Source organism: Hemibagrus wyckioides, linkage group LG03 (assembly GCF_019097595.1).
Source record: "Hemibagrus wyckioides isolate EC202008001 linkage group LG03, SWU_Hwy_1.0, whole genome shotgun sequence".
Lineage (NCBI taxonomy): Eukaryota > Metazoa > Chordata > Actinopteri > Siluriformes > Bagridae > Hemibagrus > Hemibagrus wyckioides.
The window spans coordinates 25,037,050-25,061,329 of NC_080712.1; the positions used below are offsets into that span (position 1 = coordinate 25,037,050).

Genomic DNA, 24,280 nt, shown 5'->3' on the forward strand with positions numbered 1-24,280 from the left:
GGCTTTTACACCTATGCAAATAAAACAATGTGTGTTCTTTATATATTACGTGGGTTTAATTTGTAATTGTACAAATAATTTTATCTAAAAGAGTGTACAATTTTTTTATCACAAAATGGTAATAACTTGAGTTGACAAGACATCTCGTCTTATCTCGCGAGTAGACGCAAGGTTGCTGCAGACCAATTAGAGACGGACGTGAAATTCTGCGACGCGCTAACATTATGGCCCCGCAGTGAGAGGATGTGCATGCTTCAACAAAACTAGATGGCTCATTAAATAGTAAGTAAAACATATAGAAAAAGCTTGAGATCAATGAACCGAATGCTTAATATTAATATTGTGCAGTGTATGTCTGCAATTAATAAGCATGACAGACAAGAGTATCAACGATACGCGACCTACAGATGAAACCAAAGAAATTCGGAGTCGAAATTCAATGTTTTCGAAGAACAAATTCAAAACAAACAATAAGTATCTACGAGAACAAACACGCTCTCCATCATTGAGTGCATTGCTGTATTGTGAAAAAGGTAAGCTAATATTGAACGTTTTTATTTTTTAAAGTTTCGTTTAAAATGAAACTGGAATGTTTGTAAACGGCCTCATCCAACGCCACTTGGCTCTCTTTTAAATGGCGTGTGGATGACAAACCCTGTAGAAAGTTGTCTATTAACGCTTGATCAGCTGCCGAAGACCTTTTTTTGATGGGATGGTAAATTAGACAGTAATTGTCTTCTTTTGGTATAACTTGGCTTAAATGCCATGTTCTTTAATATCGATACCTAACACAGGTTACGACTGCATTCATTAAGATAAGTTGATTTCCAAAGCAAAACATGCAGCAAAATTGTTGAGTCAGACTTGACTGTCTCACTTCTCTCTTTACTAACAGATGTGGGAACCCCAAAACCTAGATCAAGGAGAAGATTTAATTGTTGCCCCAATGGTGATTCCCCAAGTGAGGCAGACCCTCTGCAGGACATCATTTGGGATCCTGCTTCACCACCTGCAATGAGCAAAGGTGAGGAGAACTTGTTTATATCTGACCATTTAATTGATTTGATATTTGGATTCTATCTGGATTACTTTGTAGCTATTCATTTGCAATCATTTTTGTATACATGAGTTATGAATATGTTCAATGAGTTCTGTATATTGCCCATGTTTTTAACCAAGTGCAACAACACCACAAGTGGTGGTTGTTAAAACACAGAATTATATAAAGTGCTGCTATTGGCTAACTGTAAGCAACCCAGCACTGTAGATTTATGCAGCCAATCACTGATAGCCATGTCATGTGATTACATAGTGACACGCCCCCGGCATTAAGGCACCTGGGGGGAGACAGTAGTACATCATCAGCAGATGGGTTATGGACTTGGTTGAGGGCATAATTTTATGTGAGCAAAGATTATTTGTTTTCTAATCATTTCCCCCTAAATTCATTTGGTGTGCCATGTTTCTGGCACCAAGGTGTTAGCAGCAGATCTTTGGAGGTCTCCATAGATTGGACTTGTTTGTGCAGCACATCTCATAGATGCTTGATCATCTTGTGGTCTGGGGAATTTGGAGGCCCTTTGTCATGTTCCTCCAATGATTCTGGAACAATTTTTACAACTGGCAATGTTTTATGCCAGTGCCATTAGGCAATACTGCTGCTATAAAGGGGTGTACTTGGTCTGCAACAGTGTTTAGGTAGGTGGTATGTGTAAAAGTAACATCCAACTGAATGTCAGGCCCAAAGGTTTCCCAACAGAGCATTGCTTAGAGCATAACATTGCTAATATTGGCTTGCTGAGGTGAGGTGATGTACCTGTACATCAAGGTGATGTACCTGTACCTGTACATTCACAGGATGTGAAAGAAAACATGTTTCATCAGACCAGGCCATCTTTTTCTATTGCTCCATGGTCTAGTTCTAATGCTCACATGCCTATTGTGGGTGCTATCAGAGGGGGACGGGGTAAGCAGATGCACTCTGACCAGTCTGTGGCTATGCAGCAGTGGCTATGCATCTCTATGTGCAGCAAGCTGTAATGCACTGACACCTTTCTATGATGGCCAGTATTAACTTTTTCAACAATTTGTAGGATTGGAAGAGACAGACTAGTTTTTGCTCCCCATGCACATTAGTGAGCCTTGGGTGCCCATGACCCTGTTGTTACTTCACTGGTTTCCTTGGACTAATATGGGTAGGTGCTGCTGTTGGTTACCAGTGCTTCAGAGTCCAGTGACTGCTTTCTTTCCACCACCTGGTCAGCCATGGAAACCCATTTTATGAACTTGATGCACATTTCTTGTGCTGTTGTTGCTTCCAGACACAATTTGGTACTAGTGTGTGAGAGACAACAGAAAATATATATTTTTTTAGAATGAAATTACCATGTTTAAAGTCACAGCGCTTATCAGTATAACCCATTCGTCATCTAATCTTTGTCTATAGAGACTGCAGGTTTTGAAACAGCAAGGACAAATAATTTGTTTTTGCTACACATTGAAGATATTTGGGTTTGAAATCAAAAGATGAAAAGCATGTGACATATTGTTGCCCAGTTGTGCCCTGTTAAAATGATTGTTTAAACAATTCATATCTGCTGATGTCTACTCTTGGTTTGAGCCCTGAGTTTTGCCTTTGAAGACTGAATTTCTTCATTTAAAAGGATAAACCAACCTGAAGAGAGTTATCTATGGGAGGAAAAAAGCCATTTTCAAGATGAGGAAAAATCAGTCAGAGCCACTGAACAGGCATTGGACATAACCAGTACAGCCATGCCAACTTTGGAGAAAAAAAAAAAAAAAAAAATTGTTAGACCACAAAATGCAAGCCACTCACCAGTAATAAGAATCTAAAGGCCAGATTGGAATTTACATAGGAATGTGCAAAGATTACATCATGTGTTAGTGGGTCCCTGCTCACTCCTTCCATTCAAGCTTTGACAAATAACTCATTGGTTATCCACCTAAAATCCACTTACACATTTAGTCACAGTTTAGCATATTATGCAAATTATCTTATTTAAGTAGGTGGAAGATAAAGGGTACAATGGGCAAGCTTTTGGAATGGAAGCAAACAAATTGAACTAAAAATAATGTTAATTGTAGGACTTATCCCCAAAATGGTATGTTTGTTTTCAGTGTAAAAAGTACACAAAAGTTACTAGCACCCCCTGGTAGCCAATTTGAGTGAGATTGCATAAAATAGAAGAGTATCACCGCCTGAACCTTCCATTCAAGTTTTGAAATGATGGCCCACAGGTATCTGTTAAATGTCTGCTTTTTCATCTTTTTATCAGAACCAGCATTAACTTTTTCAGCAATTTGAGCACCAGTAGCTGGATCGAATCACACGGGTCAGCCTTCGCTCCCCACGTGCATCAATGAGTCTTGGCTGCCCATGACCCTGTCGCTGGTTAACCACTTTTCCTTCTTTGAACCACTTTTGACCACTGCAGACCGGGAACACCCCACAAGAGCTGCAGTTTTGGAGATGCTCTAATCTAGTCGTCTAGCCATCACAATTTGGCTCTTGTCAAACTTGCACAAATCCTTACGCTTGCCCATTTTTTTCTGCTTCTGACACCTCAACTTTGAGGACAATGTTCACTTGCTGCGTAATATATCCCACCGACTAACAGGTGCCATGATTAGGAGGTGATCAGTGTTGTTCATGTCACCTGTCAGTGGTCATAATGTTATGCCTGATCGGGGTGTTTTGTTTTTTTTCTTTTAATTTAAATTTATTATTATTTATCAGGTAATTTTACCTGAGGACATTAGTATAATATGCAGTTTTTGTTCTCCATGTCAATTATCCAAAATAATTTCTCAGATGAAGCTGTTACCAGATATTGCCAAAAGAATGTATTGCCTGCATGCTTGTTTAGATATCTTTTATACTATCAGTCATATTATTGTAGTTAGATAAACAGCTCTGATAAATGGGGTATTTCCACTTAGTTGTGCACTGAGTTGCCAGTGTACAGTCTTTATTATTCTTTAATGTTGTAAAGTCTCTCATCTTGACCCCACTGTGTATACACATCAGTATAATTACTGATCCATTTCTAAATTAAAATCTCAAAGGTTTTATATAAAGTTGTTTTCTCAGTTAATCTCATGTTAAATGCAATGTTTAATACATTTCAATTGGGTTTTAGTGCTTTGCATCAAACTGATTCAATGACATTTTGTTATACATTGACTCTGGGTCATCTGCTATCCTGATATTGTTATATATATATATAAAGGGAATATTTCTGTTTGCACTAGTTCCTTTGCCTGCACACATTTTTTGTGATCTTGTGAACAGGGATCCATTCTTGAGCCTCTTTTGTTTTCCCCTAATATGCTTCTCAGAATATGGTTTAAAAAAAAAACCTGTTTTACTGTTATGCATGGATGTGGTTTGAGTATTTCATAACGTACTAAATGATGCAAAAAAGTACCTTGTAAGAGAGGTCAAAGAAAATTACCATATTGGTTCAAACTACCTGGAACGATATAGTAGCGCAAATATTCCCTATTTGCATCCATGGTGACCATAAAAGCATCTCAAAACATCAGACCTTGAGTTGGATAGGCTACAACAGCAGAAGACAATGTTAGGTTCTAAAAATAAACAAATAAATCAAATGATAATAATTCTTCTTCTTCCGGCTTTTGCCTTCAGGGGTCGCCACAGCGAATCGTCTTTCTCCACCTATCCCTATCTTCTGCATCCTCAACACGTGCACCCACTAGCTTCATATACCTCCTCTTTGGCCTTTCCTTTTTGCCTCCTACCTGGCAGCACCATGTCCAACATTCTTCTTCCAATATACTCACTCTCCCTCTGAACATGTCCAAACCATCTTAATCTGGGACCCCCTAACTTTGTCCCCCAAACGTCCAACATGAGCTGTCCCTCTGATGTACTCGTTCAAATAATAATTTAAAAAAAAAAAAAAAAAAAAAAGGTTCTACTCTGGTTTGACAAGAACACAAATCTGAGTCTATTGTGGTCACAGTTTGGAGATTAACAACTTGAAGATTAACTTGTATTTTACTCTCCATTAGCATCTTGTTCATCTTGAAAAAAGCTATTTCAGTTCATCAGTTTTAATTGCTATTATGTGTGATGAAGCCATATATTGTATTTGATTATCTCTTTTGAGCAAGTGTGTACTTTCCTGTTATTTACACTAATTGTGTAAATGTGTACACCTGATTAATCATGTGTGCTTTTTGAATATCCCATTACTTATTTAAACCTCCTGTTAATGTTATAATAATCTCCAATGTTCTGGGAAGACTTGAGGATTTTCCCGTAGATTTGCCCATTTAGCCACAAGTTCATTACTGAGATGAGGTACTGATGTTTATCGAGAAGGCCGGCGGAGCTGTCTGCAGGGAAATTGTAATGCTACATCATTATTTACAACTTTGTGGCAACAGTTTTGGGAAGGCTCACATGTTATTCTACCCCAGCTTTCAGAGGGGAGAAGACTATGCTGTTTGGACTCGATGTTAAAATATGAATGAAACAATCGTTCAGGATTTCAGCTTTTCTGATATATCCATCTAGATATGTTTATAGAACTTTGAACATGGCACATGGCAAGATGGCATTTTTGCCAATTAATAGCTCTATATGTCTATTCTTTGTGTGAGACTAAAAAAATATAAACCAACATGAAAACCAAAAGAGTTGGAAAAGAGCATACCTCCACAGTAATTGGAAGAGTTCAATGCCCCTTAATCTTGAACATGGGGAGAGCAAGACTGCCACATGATCTTTTTGTGACCTCTCATCATGTACAATGGGGAATTTACTAACATACTGCATTACAGCATAGTATGTCAGCTGCATAAGAGAAGGCCAGAAGGAAGTGGGTCATCAGGATGGCTCAAGCATCGTCTGCACACAGCTACTGGCCGTTGAGGACAATTATCTGCCCAGATGTAAGATTGGGGCCTGCAGAATCATCAGGGACCCCACTCATTCTGCACACCACCTTTTCAAATTGCTCACTTCTGGCAGGCAATACAGGACAGTTCATTCACATACCACCAACGATGAAAAATAGCCCCCCCCCAGAGCAGTACAACAGCAGAACAGTGCCTGATTGGATCATAATTCCTGCAGAATTGTAAGCATGCAAACATGGACCATAATCTCAAAGAAATGTTTCAAAAAAGTTGTGGAAAACTTGCCATGAAGAACTGAGGCATTTCTCAGATCATATGGAGGAACAACCTAGGATTATGGTGTTCCTAAAAATTGGCTGGTTTACATGAAATAGGGTATACTCTCATGGACCTGTCTTTTACACAGCTCGCCCTTGTACTTTGCACAGAAAAGGTCCTGTGTAGCTTGAACCTGGATGTGTAGTCTTGGATGGACAGTCAATTCAAAGGCACTAGGAGATTAGAGGTGGGTTTTTTTTTTTGAGGTTACAAAATATTATAGTAACACCCACCCACTGTGATTTTATACAAATTGATTTATTTCTTTCATTGTTTTATTCACAAGAACTTAGACCTCCATTATATGTTCAGGATGGAAACTTGGTTAATAAATGTATTTATAAATGAAGTGAAAAAATACCTACCTATGATTTCATTTCATGTGATTTCATCACATAACTACCTTCTTATGAATGGAAAATAATTTAATTGTATAATCAAGATCAAAAGTGTGTGAATAAACTACCAAGAGTCCCTTGTGAAAGTAGTGGAAAGACAACACCAAGTCTTTTGATTATGTTATTGTATTAAACAACTTAGAACATGGCACTCCTTGATAGCAGACCACCCATTTTAAGTGGGCATAAAAATAGGAACATCTTTCTTGAGATTACATATCCCTTGATTGTAATGGATTTAGCTAGCCAACCACAGACATCAACAAAATAATTTTGTGACCCTTTTTCAGGTTGGTACAGCCGATTCTTTCAGTTGTTTGTTTCTCTTCAGTCTTGTCATCAGGAGCTGAAATGCATGCCCAGTTGGGTTAAGTTCTGGTGATCGACTTGGCTAATTTAAAACCACCATGTTGTGTTGGCAACCTGTGTTTAGAGTCATTGTATTGCTGTATTTCCTCACAGTCAGATGAATGTATTTCTTTGTAAATTGGCAAAATAATTTCTGTAGATTTTTAAATTTATTCTTCTGCTCTGATCATGACTTCATCATTAGTAAAGATTAGCCCATTCCAGAAGGAGCCATGCAAACCCAAATCATGACACTTTCTCTACCCTGTTTGACCAATGTGTGTGTTGGATCATGAGCCAAATTTTGGTAAAGGTTAATCATAGTCTGAGCAGCCCTTAAAACTCTGTTCCAGAGCTTGTGGCTCATCTGAATATTTCTTTTCAAATACCAATCTGGCCTTTCCATACTTACTGCTGTTGTGTGATTTGCATTTTGTGGTATGGATTCTGTATTGTTGCTCTATATTCTTGGATTGTGATACCTTCTCCCTTGCCCTGTGGAGGTTGTTGGTGAGGTTACTGTTTTGGGGTTTTTCTTTATAGCATTCACAATCCTTTTCTCATGAACTGATGCTCTTTTTTTCTTTGCTGGCCTGTTTGATGTCTGGTTGTTAATACACCATTTTTTCCCTGCTTCAGGACACACATTGACTATGGCCAATGCTTGTACAATGTCTTGATTTTTGCTCTTTCCTCAGCTTCAAAATAGTTTGCTTTTCTCCCATAGACTTACTAGCCTTCCTCTTGGTTTAACCTTTTTTGCAATAAATATTGTCTTCAAAAGTGAAACCAAAGGTTGAGACCAAGAGTAGGCATTAAGATCTAATGTTTAAACAATCAAGTCTTAAGGCACACCTGGGTAACAAGAAACACCTGCAAGTCTCATTTTCCAATATTTTTGTATCAATTGCAAAATTGGGGGGTACAAACAAGGGGAGTCATGCTAAGTTTATCTAGTTGTAAATATCAGGAAATAAAAGCTGAAATTTATCTATCAGCTTATATTCCTGTTTGACATCATACACACAAAAACACTTCAGTGTATAGCAAAAAAGGGATTGGCTTTTCAGTACTTTTTAAGAGGCCTGTATATGCCTACATGATGCCATTAATTTTAGGATTAATAGACAAACATCTTAAGACGCACTTTTCTAAGATGAAGTTACATTATTGGCCCATGTAATCCTAATCTAAGTAGTTATACACTACTCACAAAAAGTTAATGATATTCAGCCTTCGGGTGAAATTTCAGGATGCACCTAAAATGCACTATAACCTTTACAGGTGAACTTAATTTGACCTTCTCTACACTTTTGAATGCACATGTCCAACTGTTCAGTGTTTCAGTACTTTTTGCATAACTTGCTGTTCTCTAACAAGGTGCTTAACTGCAAAATTCACAAATGCTGTTTGATCTATGAATTGACCAATACATTTTCTGGTTCAATTAGAATTGGTATCTCATGAGACCAAGACGACACCTAACAATTGATCAACAGTACCTCGCCATTGCGAGGCTTCAAACAGGATGTTCTCAGAGGGAAGTGGCCACTGAGCTTAGAGTGTCATCAGCAGGTTGCGGCAGAGATACAGAGAGACTGGAAGAGTCACAGAAAGGCATAGAAGTGGACGTCCTTTGGCCACATCTCACGTTAATGACCGCTTCATTGTAAACAGTGCCCTGTGGAACCGGATGATGAATGCCACTCAACTCCAGGCACATTTAAGGGAGGTGAGAGGCACCCAAGTGTCACGTCAGACCATTCAAAACCATTTACATCAGCATGGTCTGCGTGCTAGACGACCTGCAAGGGTACCTGACCACACCACCAGGTAGCTTGCATGGGCCAGGGAGCATTTACGCTGGACGAGGGACCAGTGGGCCTCGGTGCTGTTCTCTGATGAAGTCGATTCACGTTGAGTAGAAATGATGGCCTCCAACGATGTTGGAGACTTCAAGGAGAGCGCTATGCATAAGCCACTGTTGTGGTGGTGTTACAGTCTGGGCAGTGGTGGCTCAAGTGGTTAAGGCTCTGGGTCGTTGACTGGAAGATCAGGGGTTCAAGCCCCAGCACCGCCAAGTTGCCACTGTTGGGCCCTTGAGCAAGGCCCTTAACCCTCTCTGCTCCAGGGGCACCGTATCATGGCTGACCCTGCGCTCTGACCCCAACCTCCAAGGATGGGATATGCGAAGAAAGAATTTCACTGTGCTGTAATGTATATGTGACAAATAAAGGCTGTTTCATTTCATGTTTCATTTCATTTCACGTGTGTCTACTCAATACAGAACTGCCCTGCATCTTGTGAATGGTACAATGATGAGCCAATACTACCTGAATAACATCATTAATCCAGTCATTGTGCCCCTGCATGAACAACACAGGCCTAATTTCATCTTCATGGACGACAATGCTCCAGCTCATCGAGGTCGCATCATTAGGGAATGGCTGCTGGAGGCTGGGGTACCTCAAATGGAGTGGCCTGCACTTTCTGTTCACATGACAAATTATTGAGACATTGACATTTTTTGTTGTGGTATACCCACCACTGTTGTTGGCTTTTGTTTCAATACGTTGTTTGAGATGAGGAAATCACCATTGCATGCCTCTACTTAAATGCCCTACTTTCATGATATATCACTGTAGCGTGAACTTTCCAAAACATTTCACCCAAAAGCCAAATATCCTTAACTTTTTGTGAGTAGTGTATGTTCCTTTTATTCCACATAACTATGGAAATGTGTGTTTTATTTGCAGCAAGCACAATAATATGTACAGAGGTAGCTTGGGTAGCTTTAAATTGCCTTCATGGAAGCTCGTTTACATGCTAACCATGCTGGTTTTAATGCTGTACATGGTTTGCTACTACCCAATTTCTTGTGCTATGAATATTAACAACAGGAAAAGAAGCAGGAGAAAGTGTCGTGGAAATATCTGAGATTGTCAACAGAATTGCACCAAATGTAAGTAGCAACTCTTTGAAATGAAAATGGCAGTGTGTCTACAATTTTGTCTAACATATTGTTTTATGTCAAAGGAAGAGAAGTCTGTGGATGAAGATTCTGTGCTTCACTGGATTGGAGATTCTGCTATTCCCTGCACTCCAGAGGTTCAGCAACCCAGAGTACGGCGGTGCTCAGCACGGTCAGTATAATTTAGGCAATTGCATCTTTCAGATGAAATGATGCACACCTTGGTAGCTGTATATAGTAAGTTGCAAAAACAATACAGTTAAACAAGTAACAATACAGTTAAACAAGTAACAGTACTGAGCCAAAACATTTTGATTGAACTGTGTTGTGTATATGGCTTACACCATAGGTATTGTGTCTGAAGCCAACATTTCTCATCATGCTATAGGAGTGCATGTCTTCGACCTGCTAGAATTGTGGGGTCGGAAGCTCTAAAAGAAAACACTAGTTGTTACCTGTTGCATCTTTAGCTTGAATGTGTAGAGAAAGGTTTGTTGCTTCATCAATGCATGTAGCAATTCTTATGTTAAAACCTAAAATCCTTCTAAGCCATTGAATCAGAAGTATTTCCAAAGTATTTATTTAATAATAATACTTTAATGTCTCTCTCTTTCACATATACACACACACACACATCATTGGGGTATTTATTATTTTTTTTTTTTTTTTTTTATAAATTTATTAATATATTGGAGACTGTTGGTCTGATTTTCTGATTCATCATTTTTAATTCCCATCATATTATTTTAATATATTTATGGAAATTTGTGTTCTTATAGTGACTGATTTACCAACTGAACTTATTCCTTTGTCAAGCCGGCAATGTAACAATGTTGAGGACCTGATGAAACTTGCTAAGCAGTTTGACCTCACCATGACTCGCCAACACAAAGACACTCTTGAGAGGCTGCAGAATAGTAAGGGTCTAAATTGTAAGGACTTGCACAAGCTCAACAAACTCACTGCCACCCACCCAGAACCAGAGAGTAATGGTGCTTCAGTTGAAGAAGCCAAGGGACTAGGCCATGAGGAGGAGCTGCATGCTATGTTTGATGGACCGACTCAGCACTTGACTGGGAGACTAAGCCCTTTATCAGCTAATTGTTCACAGGAGAGCAGGACTGAAAAAACAGCTACTCATGGAATGAGACCAGTCACTTCAGACAGCAAGAATCCTCCTGAGGATGCTCAAGTGTCAAAACCAGATTTTGATGATGATTGGGAGAATGATGATCTTCTGAGTGACTTTGTACTGGAGGTGTCTCAGAACCCTCAGCTTTTGAGCTCCTGTATGGCAAGGCCTACCAGCCATATATCATTTGCTGCTTCCAAAAAATGTGAACCTAAGACAGCAACCAGTTCCTCTCTAGCAAGCAGCAGAGATGGTTGCCTTCATGCTTACCAAATTACCAGCCATTACACTAGGATCTCATCTGAAACTTACACCAAACCTAGTTCTTTCAGGTCAGATGGGCCTGTCCAGTCTGATGCAATTATGCAACTTCCCAAAACTACCCCTGATTCAGTCAACACAGATTCAGAATATCAAACAGCACACACAGTGGGTGGAAAGCAACAGATTGCTGTTGGCCCAGGAGCCAAATATATAACCAGTTCAGCTGGAGCATCAGGGAAGGACCCTCTGTGGGGTGATGGAGATGATGATGATCTGCTTTATCAGGCCTGTGATGATGTGGAGCGAAGCGCAGCCATTAAAGAGAAGCAAAGAGACAAGAATTTAACCAAGGCCTCATATTCTTTACCTGAAGTACCTTCATCTATCATCACTGTTTCTTCAAGCATGAGTAGAAACAGTACAACTTTTCAATCTCAGCATCCCACAGAATACAGACACCCAGTGTGTGTTTTTGCACGCTCACATTCAATACCAGGTGCTTCAGGTAATCATGTAAACAAGCAAGGCTTGTCTGAATCAGCTAGTGCCTTACAAGTAAACCACTATCCTGAGAACAGCAAACAGCAGTACCCTGTCACTCAGCTGATGCATGCTACAGGACCATCTGGAGAAAACTCTTACCATTCCACTTTCAAGAGGCATCAATCTGACCCAGGGATATTGAAGAACAAAGGTAATCTTTCTACAGCAATAACTTCATGGTGGATTTTGACCATACAAAAATCATTCAGATTCAGTTCAAGAGCTTTAGATAATTGTTCACATCAAACACCAAAATGGGGAAAAAATCCGATCTCTGTGACTTTAACCATGGATTGTTGATATCAGATGGTCTGGTTTTGAGTATTTTCTTCTAAGCTCCTAGGAATGTCACACACAGTCTCTAGTGTTTACACAGTAGATGTTTGATGTGAACATTACCTGAGGCTCGAGTGGTATATGAATTCTTTTTTTCTACATGGTTGTTTTATTAGATAACTGCAGTAGTGTTGAAGTGTTCCTAATAAAGTGGACTGAATGTAAATATGTACTGTCATTCATCCTGTCCCTGATGAGAGCCTGATTTTCTACATAAGTGTCCTAGAAGAAACTGGGAATTTGCTGTTGATTTTTGGTCTTACCAAAAATGCACAATGCTGAGCAGCAACAAAAATCTGCAAGCTCTTGTAGATGTTTTTTCTCTGTTTGCTTCTGTAGTGTTTATCACATCACAGCCAGCAGTGAAGTGCTCAGCCACTGAGATTGAAAGGAAGAAACAGGAAGCTATAGCAAGGAGGAGATTACGACTGCAAGCGACTCTGAAGCCTGCTGCTCCCACATAACCCACCACAGAGAAGCTTGAATGCGTAAAATGAGTGCTATCTGCCATTTGACATTTAAAGAAAGTTATGGTCTCTGATTTTGTGTAAAAGCTGTTAGTGTCAAAACACTAAAACCTATTCATTGTCTGGTTATTTGTGTTGTAGAAAATACTCTTTAATTTCTAAGATATTAGATATTATTTCCAGATATTTTCTAGAAAATGAGACAAAATAGCAGTTCTTAATCATTTAGATATACCCTGGAGAGGAATGTATAAAATTTCTCTTTTAGAATTGTTCATCAATCTGGGGTTCCACTTTTAGTTACAGTAGAAACCTGTGTGTCATTGTGAACTGCAAATTGAACTTTTCTTGTTTCTGTTGTCTTTTGTGTGTTCCATCACTTAGCAGTGGCTGTCTACTCTGTGATTTGCAAATGATTGCCATGATAAAGCATGGATAATTTTATTGATTTGTGAAAGGCAAACCTTTCCATTTCAAATAATGTTTCTAAGCTAACAGTAGGTTGTTTTCAAGCTGCAAGAACCTTTGGAAGAAGTGCCATTCTACTTGTTTCTATAAAGACAAGCAAATCTCTTTATATACAAGTGCAACTTTTGGAAGGCATGTTATCCAGTTTTTGTTTTTCTGTTGTTGTTTTTTTTACCTTGGCTTTCTGAACTGTGCTGTTTGGATAACCAAACTTCCTTTCAGTTTATGTTCTTAGAAACATTCTAAACATATTGCAGTGTGTTCCTGGTTTTCCAGGCTTTAAGAACATCCCAAATGCTTTACATTGATGAATGTTGTATTTCTTTGATTCATCGTAACTCATTACCATTTTGTATGTAATAGAATTAAAATGTCACTTGTGGGAATTTTCTTTGCACATTAAATGAAAAGTCTCTGTCTCCAGCACACCTGGTGCCTTGTACATGCCACAGTGTTTTTCATTGTTTGCCCAGGGGAATGCCTGTGTTTCACCTAGATCTGGACCCTTGCCATTTTCAGGTGTAGGATACACAGGTGTGTGTGCCTGTGTGTTCCTGGGTTTGTGCTTTCTGAGTCAAGACTTGCATGCAATGAATTCTCACCACCCTCCTGCTCAGTGACTGTAAATCAAATGGCACAGTAATTTGGCACAGGGATGAAGGCTTTTTTTAATTACTGTGATTATGGTTATGATGATGACTCCAATTTATCCCAAGCAGAGGATGAGAAGCAGAGGGCCCAACAGGTGTTGAGTTGCTACAATATACAAGTTGTTGAAGGATTTTCAGTTATGTGGTATAATCAGGCTGCCAGTAGACAGTGTAATGAATTCTTCAAAACCTTTTCCCCCTGAAAACCAGAGAGCAATTACTGATTATTGTGATGGACTGGTGCTGCAACAAGTCAGCTTTGTGCCACTGGAGTGATCATCTGTGGAAAAAATGCACTCTGGTATCAAGCTAGTAATTTTTGGTTCATCCAAGTGTGTTCTAACAAAATAAGAGAACCTTATGCTTAAAAAAATCAAGCCAGGGTGAAGATGCATCTTTTAACTTTGCGATAAGGATGATACATTTTGTATAATAGCTAGCACATATCAATCAAGAAAGCGTAAAATATCTTCAATATATAATGGTGGGTTCATTTAAATAAATCTCCTTTAATATCCCAAAAATGTTTAACATTTCAAAAGAAAATGAGATTTGAAAAATGTAATCGTCTTATCCTATATGGTTTAAATATCTCACAAAAAAGCTTGCATCTCCCATGCGTTAAACCATGCTGCCACAGCATTACCTGCTGCAGGTTATTGCCCGGACATATGACTAATACAGAAAACAGTCAGGTGGTGAGTGAGTAAAAGGGGCTGCAGTTGTCATCAGGTTAAATGAACTGTAAATATTTTCAATGTGTGTCATTAGCAGCTTAGATTTGTTTCAACAAGGCTCGCATGAGGGTTCTATGCATAGGCCCCCAGGTATGAACAGGAAAATGCACACTCAAAACTCAAGTGTGTGTGCTGAGGAATGTTATAACGGAGAAAACATGCTCAATGTTGTTCTTTAGCAGATTAGCTCATGTAAATTGGAAAAATGTACAACTACTAACAATAATGTGTCTATAATATGAGTAAGAAACACAAGGAAGTAAGAATAAATAATAATTGACACAATGTTCTGCTTCCAAGAGGATATGTATTTGCGATATATTTTGTTTGGTTATTTTAGTGTGTGCATTTACTAGCTTTTGGCTTCTCTCAGCCATAATCTTTGTAATGCTCTTCCTGTTTTGCCCTGTTAATTCAGCTCTGGTCAGTATGCTGATAAAATAAATAGACTGAACTAATAATAATAATAATAACACAATGCAGTGACTTTTCTCCAGATAACTTTCCAGTTACATTCCTTGCATTTACATCTGCCATTGCCTTGCTATAATGGCTATAACCCCTGCCCCCACCCCCCTTTTATATCACATAATATAGGGGTGGGGCACTGTAATGGTGTGATGACACATTTAGACTGAGGTAAATTTGTAAGAGGAAGTTTATGAAAACCTTGGAATCATCAGGTTTTCTGCAAGACCAATGCTGTGATCAAATCTTAATGTAAATCATAAAGGCATGATAAAAAAAAAACGCATACATAAAATGTTACATTGCTAGAACTTTATTTATATATAATTTATAGGAAACGCCCAGCTGTCAATGTGACATTATTCCAAAATCCAAGAAGCTTGTTGTGAGAAAGGCCAACAGTAGAGTAGTAGCCTCACTTCAATATGTGTTGCAAAACTGTAAAGCCGAATGGGATTAGAAACCCAGCTGTCTCTCTCTCACTCGCACGCACACATGCACACACACATGCATATAAATGTTGGAACCTGCCATGGTAAATACAACAAAGCAGAAATTCATGCAATGGGGCCAGGGATCCCCAAATCCACAGAACGCTCGCTTTTTCCTGCTGCTCCCCTCTATCCCAGTATAAACAAATCTCATAAAATCTAATAAAACATTTAAAAAATAATGTTCAGAGTATTGTGCACTAGAAATAAAATACAAAATACATAAGTAAATAAAATATGCGAGATTGCTGTGATATGTAAAGAAAATCAGTATTTGCCAGATGTTCCTGCAGCTACTTTAATGTAGCCTTTGGTCTCTTGGCAGCCTCCTTGGTAAGTGTCCTAGTTGTACCTTCATTTATTTTAGGACATACTGTTCTTACCTTGTCAAGAAATTTCTACAGAACCAGCAAATCTTTATTTGGGGTTAATCAGAATCAGTCAATTGATAACAGGGGTATTATAGTTACTTTTGAACATCAGTATGAATGTGATTGGTTAATTATGAGCGGTTACATGCCTCTTTAGAAGTAATTAATTATTATTAGTCTTATATACAGTATGTATACATATCTATATTTATTTATTACAGCACAGTTTCTTTTCTTCATATATTCCAGCTTGTTAGAGTGAGCTCTCAGCTATGAAGCAGTGCCCCTGGTGCAGCCCCTGGCCTTGCTTAAGGGCCCACCAGTGACAGCCTAGCAGTGTTGGGCTTGATCCCTGACCTCCTGATCAGTAACCTAGAGCCTTAACCATTGACCCATCAATGCATCATTATAGAAGTGTGGGCACACTTACTTAACCAGGTTATTGTAATGTTTTGTACCCCTTCAGCATAATGTAACTTATGTCATAAGGGTTTAAATAAGTTAATGGTATTACAGTTCTTTAAAAATAAAAATGAGAAACCTTGATATATGTTTATTGTTCTAAAACATAAGCATGTGTACATTCTCCTTCATCCTTTCATGTGTTCATTTATTCTCTTTCTCTCACACACACACTCACACTTTCACACTCTCTTTCTCAGACAGACACACAGACACAAGGCTTCCAGCACCTCATCCTCCCCGTCATCAAGTAAACCAGTAAAAAGCAGGTGACTATGATCAATTTTTACTGTTCTTGGCACGTTGAGAGTTGTTTTCCTACCTGGATATGGCTAATTAATCCTGGCAGGGGAGAGCAGTAGAGCAGTTCATATATGGAAATGAAGTTGGCACTGAAGTAGAGAGAAAAGTAAAGTAAATTGACTCAGCTCTAGGCTGAGGAGACCACAGCACACAGCTCAGAGAAGGAGAAAAATATGATCTGATCTGGAATGTGGCCTTACAGGCAAACTGGGAGTCCCCAGTCAAATTACACAAGCTGTTTGCACATTCAAAAATGTAGCATCGAACAAACAAAGGGGTTTGAAAATGCAAATGTATGCTAGATCAATTAGAAACTTTTTTAATCAACCGATGGTGATCTAGACAGCTCAGAACATGAGATTTAATTTGGAGGAAGTTTTGATGTGATTTTGGCCCATTCTTCCACACAAACAGTTTTCAAATCTTAAAGTTTCCATGGGCCTCTTCTATAAACTCTGATTTTTAGTTCTTTCCATAGATTTTCAATTAGATTCAAGTCAGGTGATTGGCCCGGCCATTATAGCAGCTTTATTTTCTTTCTCTGAATCCAATTGAGAGTTTTCTTGGCTGTGTGTTTAGGATCAGTGTCCTGCTGAAATGTCCACCCTTGTTTCATCTTCATCCTCCTGAGATGGCAGCAGATTTTTATCAAGAATGTGTAAGTACGTTTTTCCATTCATCCTTCCTTCAATTATATGATGTTTGCCAGTAACATATGCTGAAAAACACTATGATGTTCCCACCTCCAAACTGTTGGAATGGTGTTTTGGGGTGATGTGCAGTACCATTTGTCCTCCAAACAGTGGTGGCTGGTCAATAAGAGGCACTGTGGCACTGTCCCCTTAAAGTTAGCCAGAGAAGAATGCTACTTTAACACATTTACAGTAATTAGATATTTTAATAATGAAATAAAATCATTTAGTCGTACTATTCCACTGTTATTTCATTAATTTAAAATAAAAAAATAAAAACTGTATTTCATTCATGTGTGTGTGTGTGTGTGTGTTTGGATGAAGAAAAGAAAAGAATCAAAGAGCTTGGAGCAGATCAACCCAATTTGCAAATTCAGTAGCAGTCAAGTAATGGTGGTCAAGCTTACACTCAGTGCTTTTCCATTACATTGGCCATACAGTCAATGGTAAAGAGACTGATGACTGACTTTACCCAGAGATTTGCAAGCCACAAAGAAAGGAGAGCAAAATTTCTTTTCAAATAGTGCCACTGGCCTGTGATTAGGCAACTTTCCAGTGTGTGTTTAACAGTAACATTTTCAATATTTTATCTTAGCAGTAATGATCACCCGATAAATGGCTTTTTACAGTCCTGCATAACTAACAGTTTGATTTTAAGTTTGTTTATTTTGCCTCCAAACATGGTGTGTATTATGGCATCCAAAGAGTTCAATTTTGCCATCAGTATGTTGGTTAGGTTGCAAGGTTGCGAAGGTCTTGAGAGAAAGGTCTTGAGAGAGCTCTTGTGAAGGTCTTGAGAGAGCACATCATGAGATGTTTCTTGTGTGACAGCTTGGTAATGAGACATCTTTTTATAGGCCATCAGTTGGGACAAGAAATAGCTAATATTAATTTGCACTGACAAGGGGCAGGATTGCTTTCTAATTACTGATTGATTTCAGCTGGTGTTTTGGCTTTCCATGCCTTTTTGCACCTCCCTTTCTTCATCCCTGTGCCATTTCACATATAACTTTAGTTATGGACATTTGTGGCTTAATTTTTCACGTGTGGATTGCATGGGTTGTTACTAACATCCGTAACATCAACAGCACCTTTAGAAATATAGTTACTGAGAAAAATGGTGACGTTCAATACTTATACTTTATAACTATTGTTATACTTAAGCTTAATGAATAACATTTTTTATTTTTTTAAAAATTGACTATTAAGGAAATGACAGGGACTTTTAACTGACAGCTGTGAGGTATAGTAACTGCAAATAACTTTGGGCTTGTTTGTGCAGTCTAACAGGAGGCTTGCTGTGTGGTTTAAACAAAGACTGATCACTTAGGTGAAAAAATTGGACATGCGGGGGAGAACAAAAGAGAGACTGTGACAGCTCAGGACTGATGACTAGCCATCACACTAGGCCTGACACACCATTCACAATACAACATTTACAACAAAGTCACCAGTGTGTCTTTTTCCTACACCCCAACACATATGCACAATATGTTCAATCAATACAAGGCAGTCCAGTGCCACAAATCACATTTTACATTATACTGCTGGCATCTTACATGCAGATTAAAAATCCACTGGTGATACCCCTACCAAAGGTTATGTAAACATTCTCTCGCTTTAACACACTCACTCAACTACAAAGAAGTAAAAAAAAGATGTTACAATGAGTGCAACTTCAAAATAGTGATTTATGAATAAATACTCAAATACATCTCACTGTTTCCAACACAGATGCAATGGCATGAAAGAAAATGACTATAGTTTTCAAGGACTTACCTTATGCTGGAGAATCCTCACTATTTTTGTTTGTATTTTTTATTATGGTTCACCAAGATAATAATTTTAACATTGTACAAGGTTTCTGCTGAGTGCCAGGCTGGAAATGTGTTATATATTACCTCCTGATTCAGGGAACTGGTGGTAATACAGTGTCCATGTAAATGTATAGAGTATATGTATACATATACAGATATCCATATGTATACAGTTTGTGTGTATGTCAAACCCAAAGACTAAAGAGAGTGACAACTTGGATTTCTGTGTGTGTATATCTATCACTTCTATCAATTAGCATTAGTGGTGTTAGTGTGGCACATCATACTATTGTATTGTAAGCACTACCATAAGGAATAAAACACTTTTGGATGTGCTGTTACAGGAATATAGTCAATTATTTGGGTGGTGTGATTCCATTATCATGCTGTGAATTTCTTTATTTACCTATAACAGCATATTGTTTTATTGATCTTATACCACACTGACACATGATTTTTTTCATGGTGTCCCCTGTTCTGAAGACTCTCTCTTTGAAGGACACTAACTGACTATTGCAAAGCACTGATCTCTGATTTCCATAAGTGTTAAATGAACAGTTCCTAATAGAAACTCCGCATTAAGCACTAAGTTTTTCTTTGTTAAAAATCATTGGTGGTTCAGTAGAGTTCAGAATTCTCACCTGTTATGCCTGGGCAGGTCATGTATAGTTGGCAAACATTGCCTCTCAATCATTTTGAAGCATTTCTGCTACTGTCCCAGGTGCTAAATTTATGTTACTTCCAATTCACGTTTATTAAAATGTCTGGACGAGGGATCAGATGTCACTCAGTGCTCACTTGTTTCTGCTTGCATTGACAGGTTGAGTCCCTCCCTGAAAATAGTCTGCAGTGCGGCATCATTCTGTCCTCTCTGGGCTGCCAAGGCAAGGAATTGATGGCATCTTGGCGGGTTCGGATGTTCCAAGAAGCGCCTGTATCAGGGCAGCTTTGGAGGTTTGGAGGGCTGTCACTAAATAGTAAATATATTTCCCAGCTATTTCACTGTAGTCTGTATGTAGGTTTTCTCCTCCAACTGTTTCTTTGTGGATACAAGTTCTCCTTGAAATAGACAATTGATACAATTCATTTACATTTATTGTCATTGCAAAGTACTAGTAAATAGCAACAAAATGCCGTTTAGCATCTACCAGAAGTGCAAATAGTTAAAACTGTGCAAATGAACTGTGCAGAAATGAAATGAAAGTGCAGATAATTATGTAAATATATGTACAATCATCAATAAATAAGGGTATGTCAGGTAGCATATACAATACAGTAATACAGCTGTGGTGCTAGACCATTCAGTGCTTTATAGTGTCAGTAATAGTATTTTATAATCAGTGTTAAATTTGCCTGAGAGCCAACACAGTGTGGATAAGATAGGAGTGATGTTTTCATATCTTCTGGCTCTGCGTTCTGGACTAACTGGAGCTTGTGGAACATCCAGACAATAAGTAAAAAGTACCGTCTGTAAAAGGCTGACTCTCTGTCATGAAGTGAAACATGCTCTATGGCCCCTTTGCCCAGGAGGGAGAAAAGTTCCTGCTGAAGGAACAAAATATGTTCTATGCATACCACAGTGGTCACTATATTTTTGAAATGAGCCAGGCAGGGGGCAAACTGGATTCTGTACTTTTTCCATGGTGTCTAGAACCCATTGAGATACATTTGGCAGAAGCAGCCACACTCCCAGATGAATCGAGAGAGGATCCAGTTTCTCTGCAACCTCGCCCTGTCCAGCACCCTTAAACAACAGGTACTGGCAGGGAACAACTGAAGGGGCTAAGAGGAAGGGCTATAGAGGCCCGTGGCTAGGTTGAAGAGACCCCCGGGTGCATCTGCCACCCAAAGCATTGCAGGTGACAGAGTTGGCAAGTATAACCCCGGAGGTATATGGTATTCAGCAATATGATGGCTGAATGTGCTCAGACAACCAAGGCAGCCACAGAATGGCCTATGGCACTGGCCATATGCTTGGTGGCACAGAGGGCAAGGTCTGCGGCTCAGCAGGGCTCTGCTACCACCTTAGGTTTTAATACCTCACTGCTATCCAGTTCCTTCAGCAGGTCAGTTTGGTAGGCTTGCAAAACAGCCATGTCTATGAGGGCAGAAGTAGTCCCACAAAGCTTTGATGTTAATGTGGGTTTTCTCCTTGACACTGATGACATGGAGGATATAGCTTGCACGTATCTCTTACAGCCTGGGCAGCACCCCATACCTGTGCTCCTGAAGCCCCACTAATAGCTGAATAGATGGAGGTGGAGGGAGTGAAAAGGCAAGCCGAGTATGGATTCTTCCAAGACCTAGACACCTCGGTTGAATTGCTTGCCAGCCATCAACTCTGTCAATGTATATCTTCTTTGACCCTGTCTACGACGCCACAAAGTGGAAAAGATGGATAACAAAATAGACAGCACATTAACACAGACAAGTGCTTCCTGATAACAAAGAAGCTGGGGTTATGTGATGTAGATGCACTTTTATGGGCTTGCTGACATTCATGACTACATCACCTGTCCCCGGGTTCAGAAAAATGATATTGGTGTGTGTTCACACGTGCTTTAGACACTGGTTCTCATAGAGTCAAGCCATGATGCAGCATTAAGTTCCCTCAGAAGGGAACTTAATTTTTTATGTTGAAAATGTCCTTCATTTTTAATTTAACTGACTGTAGTGCACACACATTCAAAAATACAAAAATATTCAAGATATTATTATTGATTTTTTTCCTCATTGTAGGGGTAATTGCAGCTGAACCACCTACTGGCATATTTTTAGGAGGTGGGAGGACAGACAGCTCAAGATTAAAATGGGTTCCTTGGAATGGTGAGATGGTGAAGCTGTGCTGCCCTGCGATTATTGATAATATTCTGTGAATTGTGAATCTTTGTAAATTGTAAAAGTTTTTGTAGAAATGTTATAGCCATTTCTATGTTTCAAGAATTATTATTATTATTATTATTATTATTATTATTATTATTATTATTATTATTATTATTATTATTATTATTATTATTATTATTATTAATTTATTTTGTGTGTGTGTGTGTGTGTGTCCATTGATGGCCATTGTTTGGTTGTAGGACAGAGGGTAAGGGATTTTGTACGAGAAATGATTGTTTAGCCAACCAAGGGTTAAAAAGTAAACATGGTGAGAAACATTTTTTGACCACGCCCTCACATCCTGTTGTACTTTGTAAAACAGTTTTTGTTAAGTTTGTTTTATGGTTAATTTACATCAATATTTTATTCTATTAATTTACATTTATATTTTATTTTCATAATACATAAAATTAAATTAATTTCACAATGTTCAAAGGAGTTGAGAGTATGTACCTAATCTGCACCAGGTGCTTACTGTCAGGAACAGTTGGACAGTTCCCTTGGAAAACACAGTGAACCTTGGAAGCCTGCTTCTTTCAGTGTATTTTGTGCCATGCCTTTCCTATCGTTCGCCTACCCTGTTGTGTCACCTGTTCCCAATTAACCATAATGTGTAGCCCTTTAAATAGGGATCCTTGTGTACCTGTCTTTGTCGTTCATTGTTTATTGTTCAGTGTTTCATGTACTATGTCCTGGTTAAAGTCATGTCTTTTATGATATCATTTATGTTAAAGGTTTTGTTTGTTTCAGTTTAGTTAGTGTTATGTTAGTCTACGTGATTAGGTTAGTCTTCCCTATGTCTGTCTGTCTGTCTACGTGAATAAAAGCTGTGCTTCTTGGAATCCTGCATATGGGTCTGTCTCCATGGCATGCCGGTGCACGCACCACCATGGAGATGTGACACTTACATTTTCTCTGACAAATGGTATAAATGGTCATCACAGTGAGATTGTAGAATGATAGGAAATTTAAGAGAGAAATGCATGCAAAGAGAGGAATAAACAAAATAAAGAGACATAAAATAATGGTCTGATAATCATTAGCTTCTATATCTCCAGATTATGTTTGGTATCAGGTCTGAATTGGTCAGGTCTGGTCTGCTTTATAAACACGCAGCTTAATTATAAATATCTTTGAAAAGTTCACAAAAAAGATAATAAGCAAAATAGGAGGGAACCTTTTTAGTTGTTAATGTAAGAATACATATTCTCAGAATAACATTTTTGTGTCGCATAATTATAATGTGCAAATCATTATGATCATATTGATTCGGGTAAAACTAAAATAAATATAAACTAAATAATAAACATGGAAAAATTTGGAAAAAAGCAGTATTAATACAAACCATTTTAAACTGGAAAAATGTATACACAGAAACAGGCATGGGTCATTAATAATTGTGATACTCTCAACAGTATCATTACAGAAGACTGCTGTTCAGTTTCCTCACTTGGTTTATGTGAACCCAAATTCTTTATCAAGTTACAATAGTGACATCTAGTGTGTCTCTTCTAATTTCCTCCCACAGGCAAAAGTGAGCCATCCTGCATTTTTACCCTGCAAGTTACAGTGATGTATGAGATTGCAAGCAGATCAAACCTCCTGCAATATACTATAAATTTGAATTAATAAAAACTTTTCTGCTCATCTTAATAACAAATTCTTTTTAAAAATCCAGCATGTAGGTTTTCTGTAGGGTTAGATCCCCTCATTGATGTAGCCTCAAAGTCTTTTGGCTTTTAATCCTGGGCCCTGGTGATACTGCACCCACATACAATCCAAGGATCTACACTCCATGGGAAAACGAAAGTGTATGACCACGATACACAAGCACAAATCAAAAAATCCTCTTTTTTGACTTTTTTTAGACTTCTGTTTACAAACCAAGGAAACATAACATACAAAATAGTGAAGGGTGCAAATATTTCCTAAAGCAAACTTCATGCATGTTCACAAAAGCAATAAATGAAATAAAGCAACAAAGCATTAAACTTACAATTGAGTAGCAAACCTAAAGTTTCTGAAACAGGATTAGTAAGGCAAACAACAGGTGACCTTGTGATAGCTCCAACTGAACATTCTTCTTACTCTACTACTTTATCTAAAAATTAGGTGTACTAGAGGCATCTGCTAGTGGCTGTAATCAGCATAGCACCTAAAATACAATTTTTACATGAAAAACTGACAGGCACTGGATGATTTCCACGTAGCAAATCCTCAAAATAAATAAATAAGTACCTTTCCACCCAGA

The 24,280-nt window shown here is 38.4% G+C and overlaps 1 protein-coding gene and 1 long non-coding RNA gene across 3 annotated transcripts; both read left to right on the forward strand.

The window, feature by feature from the left end:
- Positions 1–209: 209 nt before the first annotated feature.
- etaa1b (ETAA1 activator of ATR kinase b) lies at positions 210–13,868 on the forward strand. 2 transcript variants are annotated; one of them, XM_058378457.1, is made up of 6 exons: positions 210–533; positions 896–1,024; positions 9,875–9,936; positions 10,015–10,117; positions 10,725–12,035; positions 12,560–13,868. In XM_058378457.1, the coding sequence occupies exons 1-6, from the start codon at positions 371–373 to the stop codon at positions 12,682–12,684; spliced, it is 1,893 nt and encodes a 630-aa protein (XP_058234440.1). In that variant the 5' UTR covers positions 210–370; the 3' UTR covers positions 12,685–13,868. The 2 variants fall into 2 exon arrangements, with proteins under 2 accessions (XP_058234440.1, XP_058234442.1); XM_058378459.1 differs by having other exon boundaries at positions 10,011–10,117; positions 10,762–12,035; positions 12,560–13,859.
- A 2,564-nt stretch (positions 13,869–16,432) lies between these two features.
- Positions 16,433–22,020, forward strand: LOC131351137 (uncharacterized). Its single transcript, XR_009204340.1, has 4 exons — positions 16,433–16,603; positions 17,217–17,295; positions 19,967–20,123; positions 21,886–22,020. It is a non-coding gene; the product is annotated as an uncharacterized LOC131351137 (long non-coding RNA).
- The last annotated feature ends 2,260 nt before the right edge of the window (positions 22,021–24,280 follow it).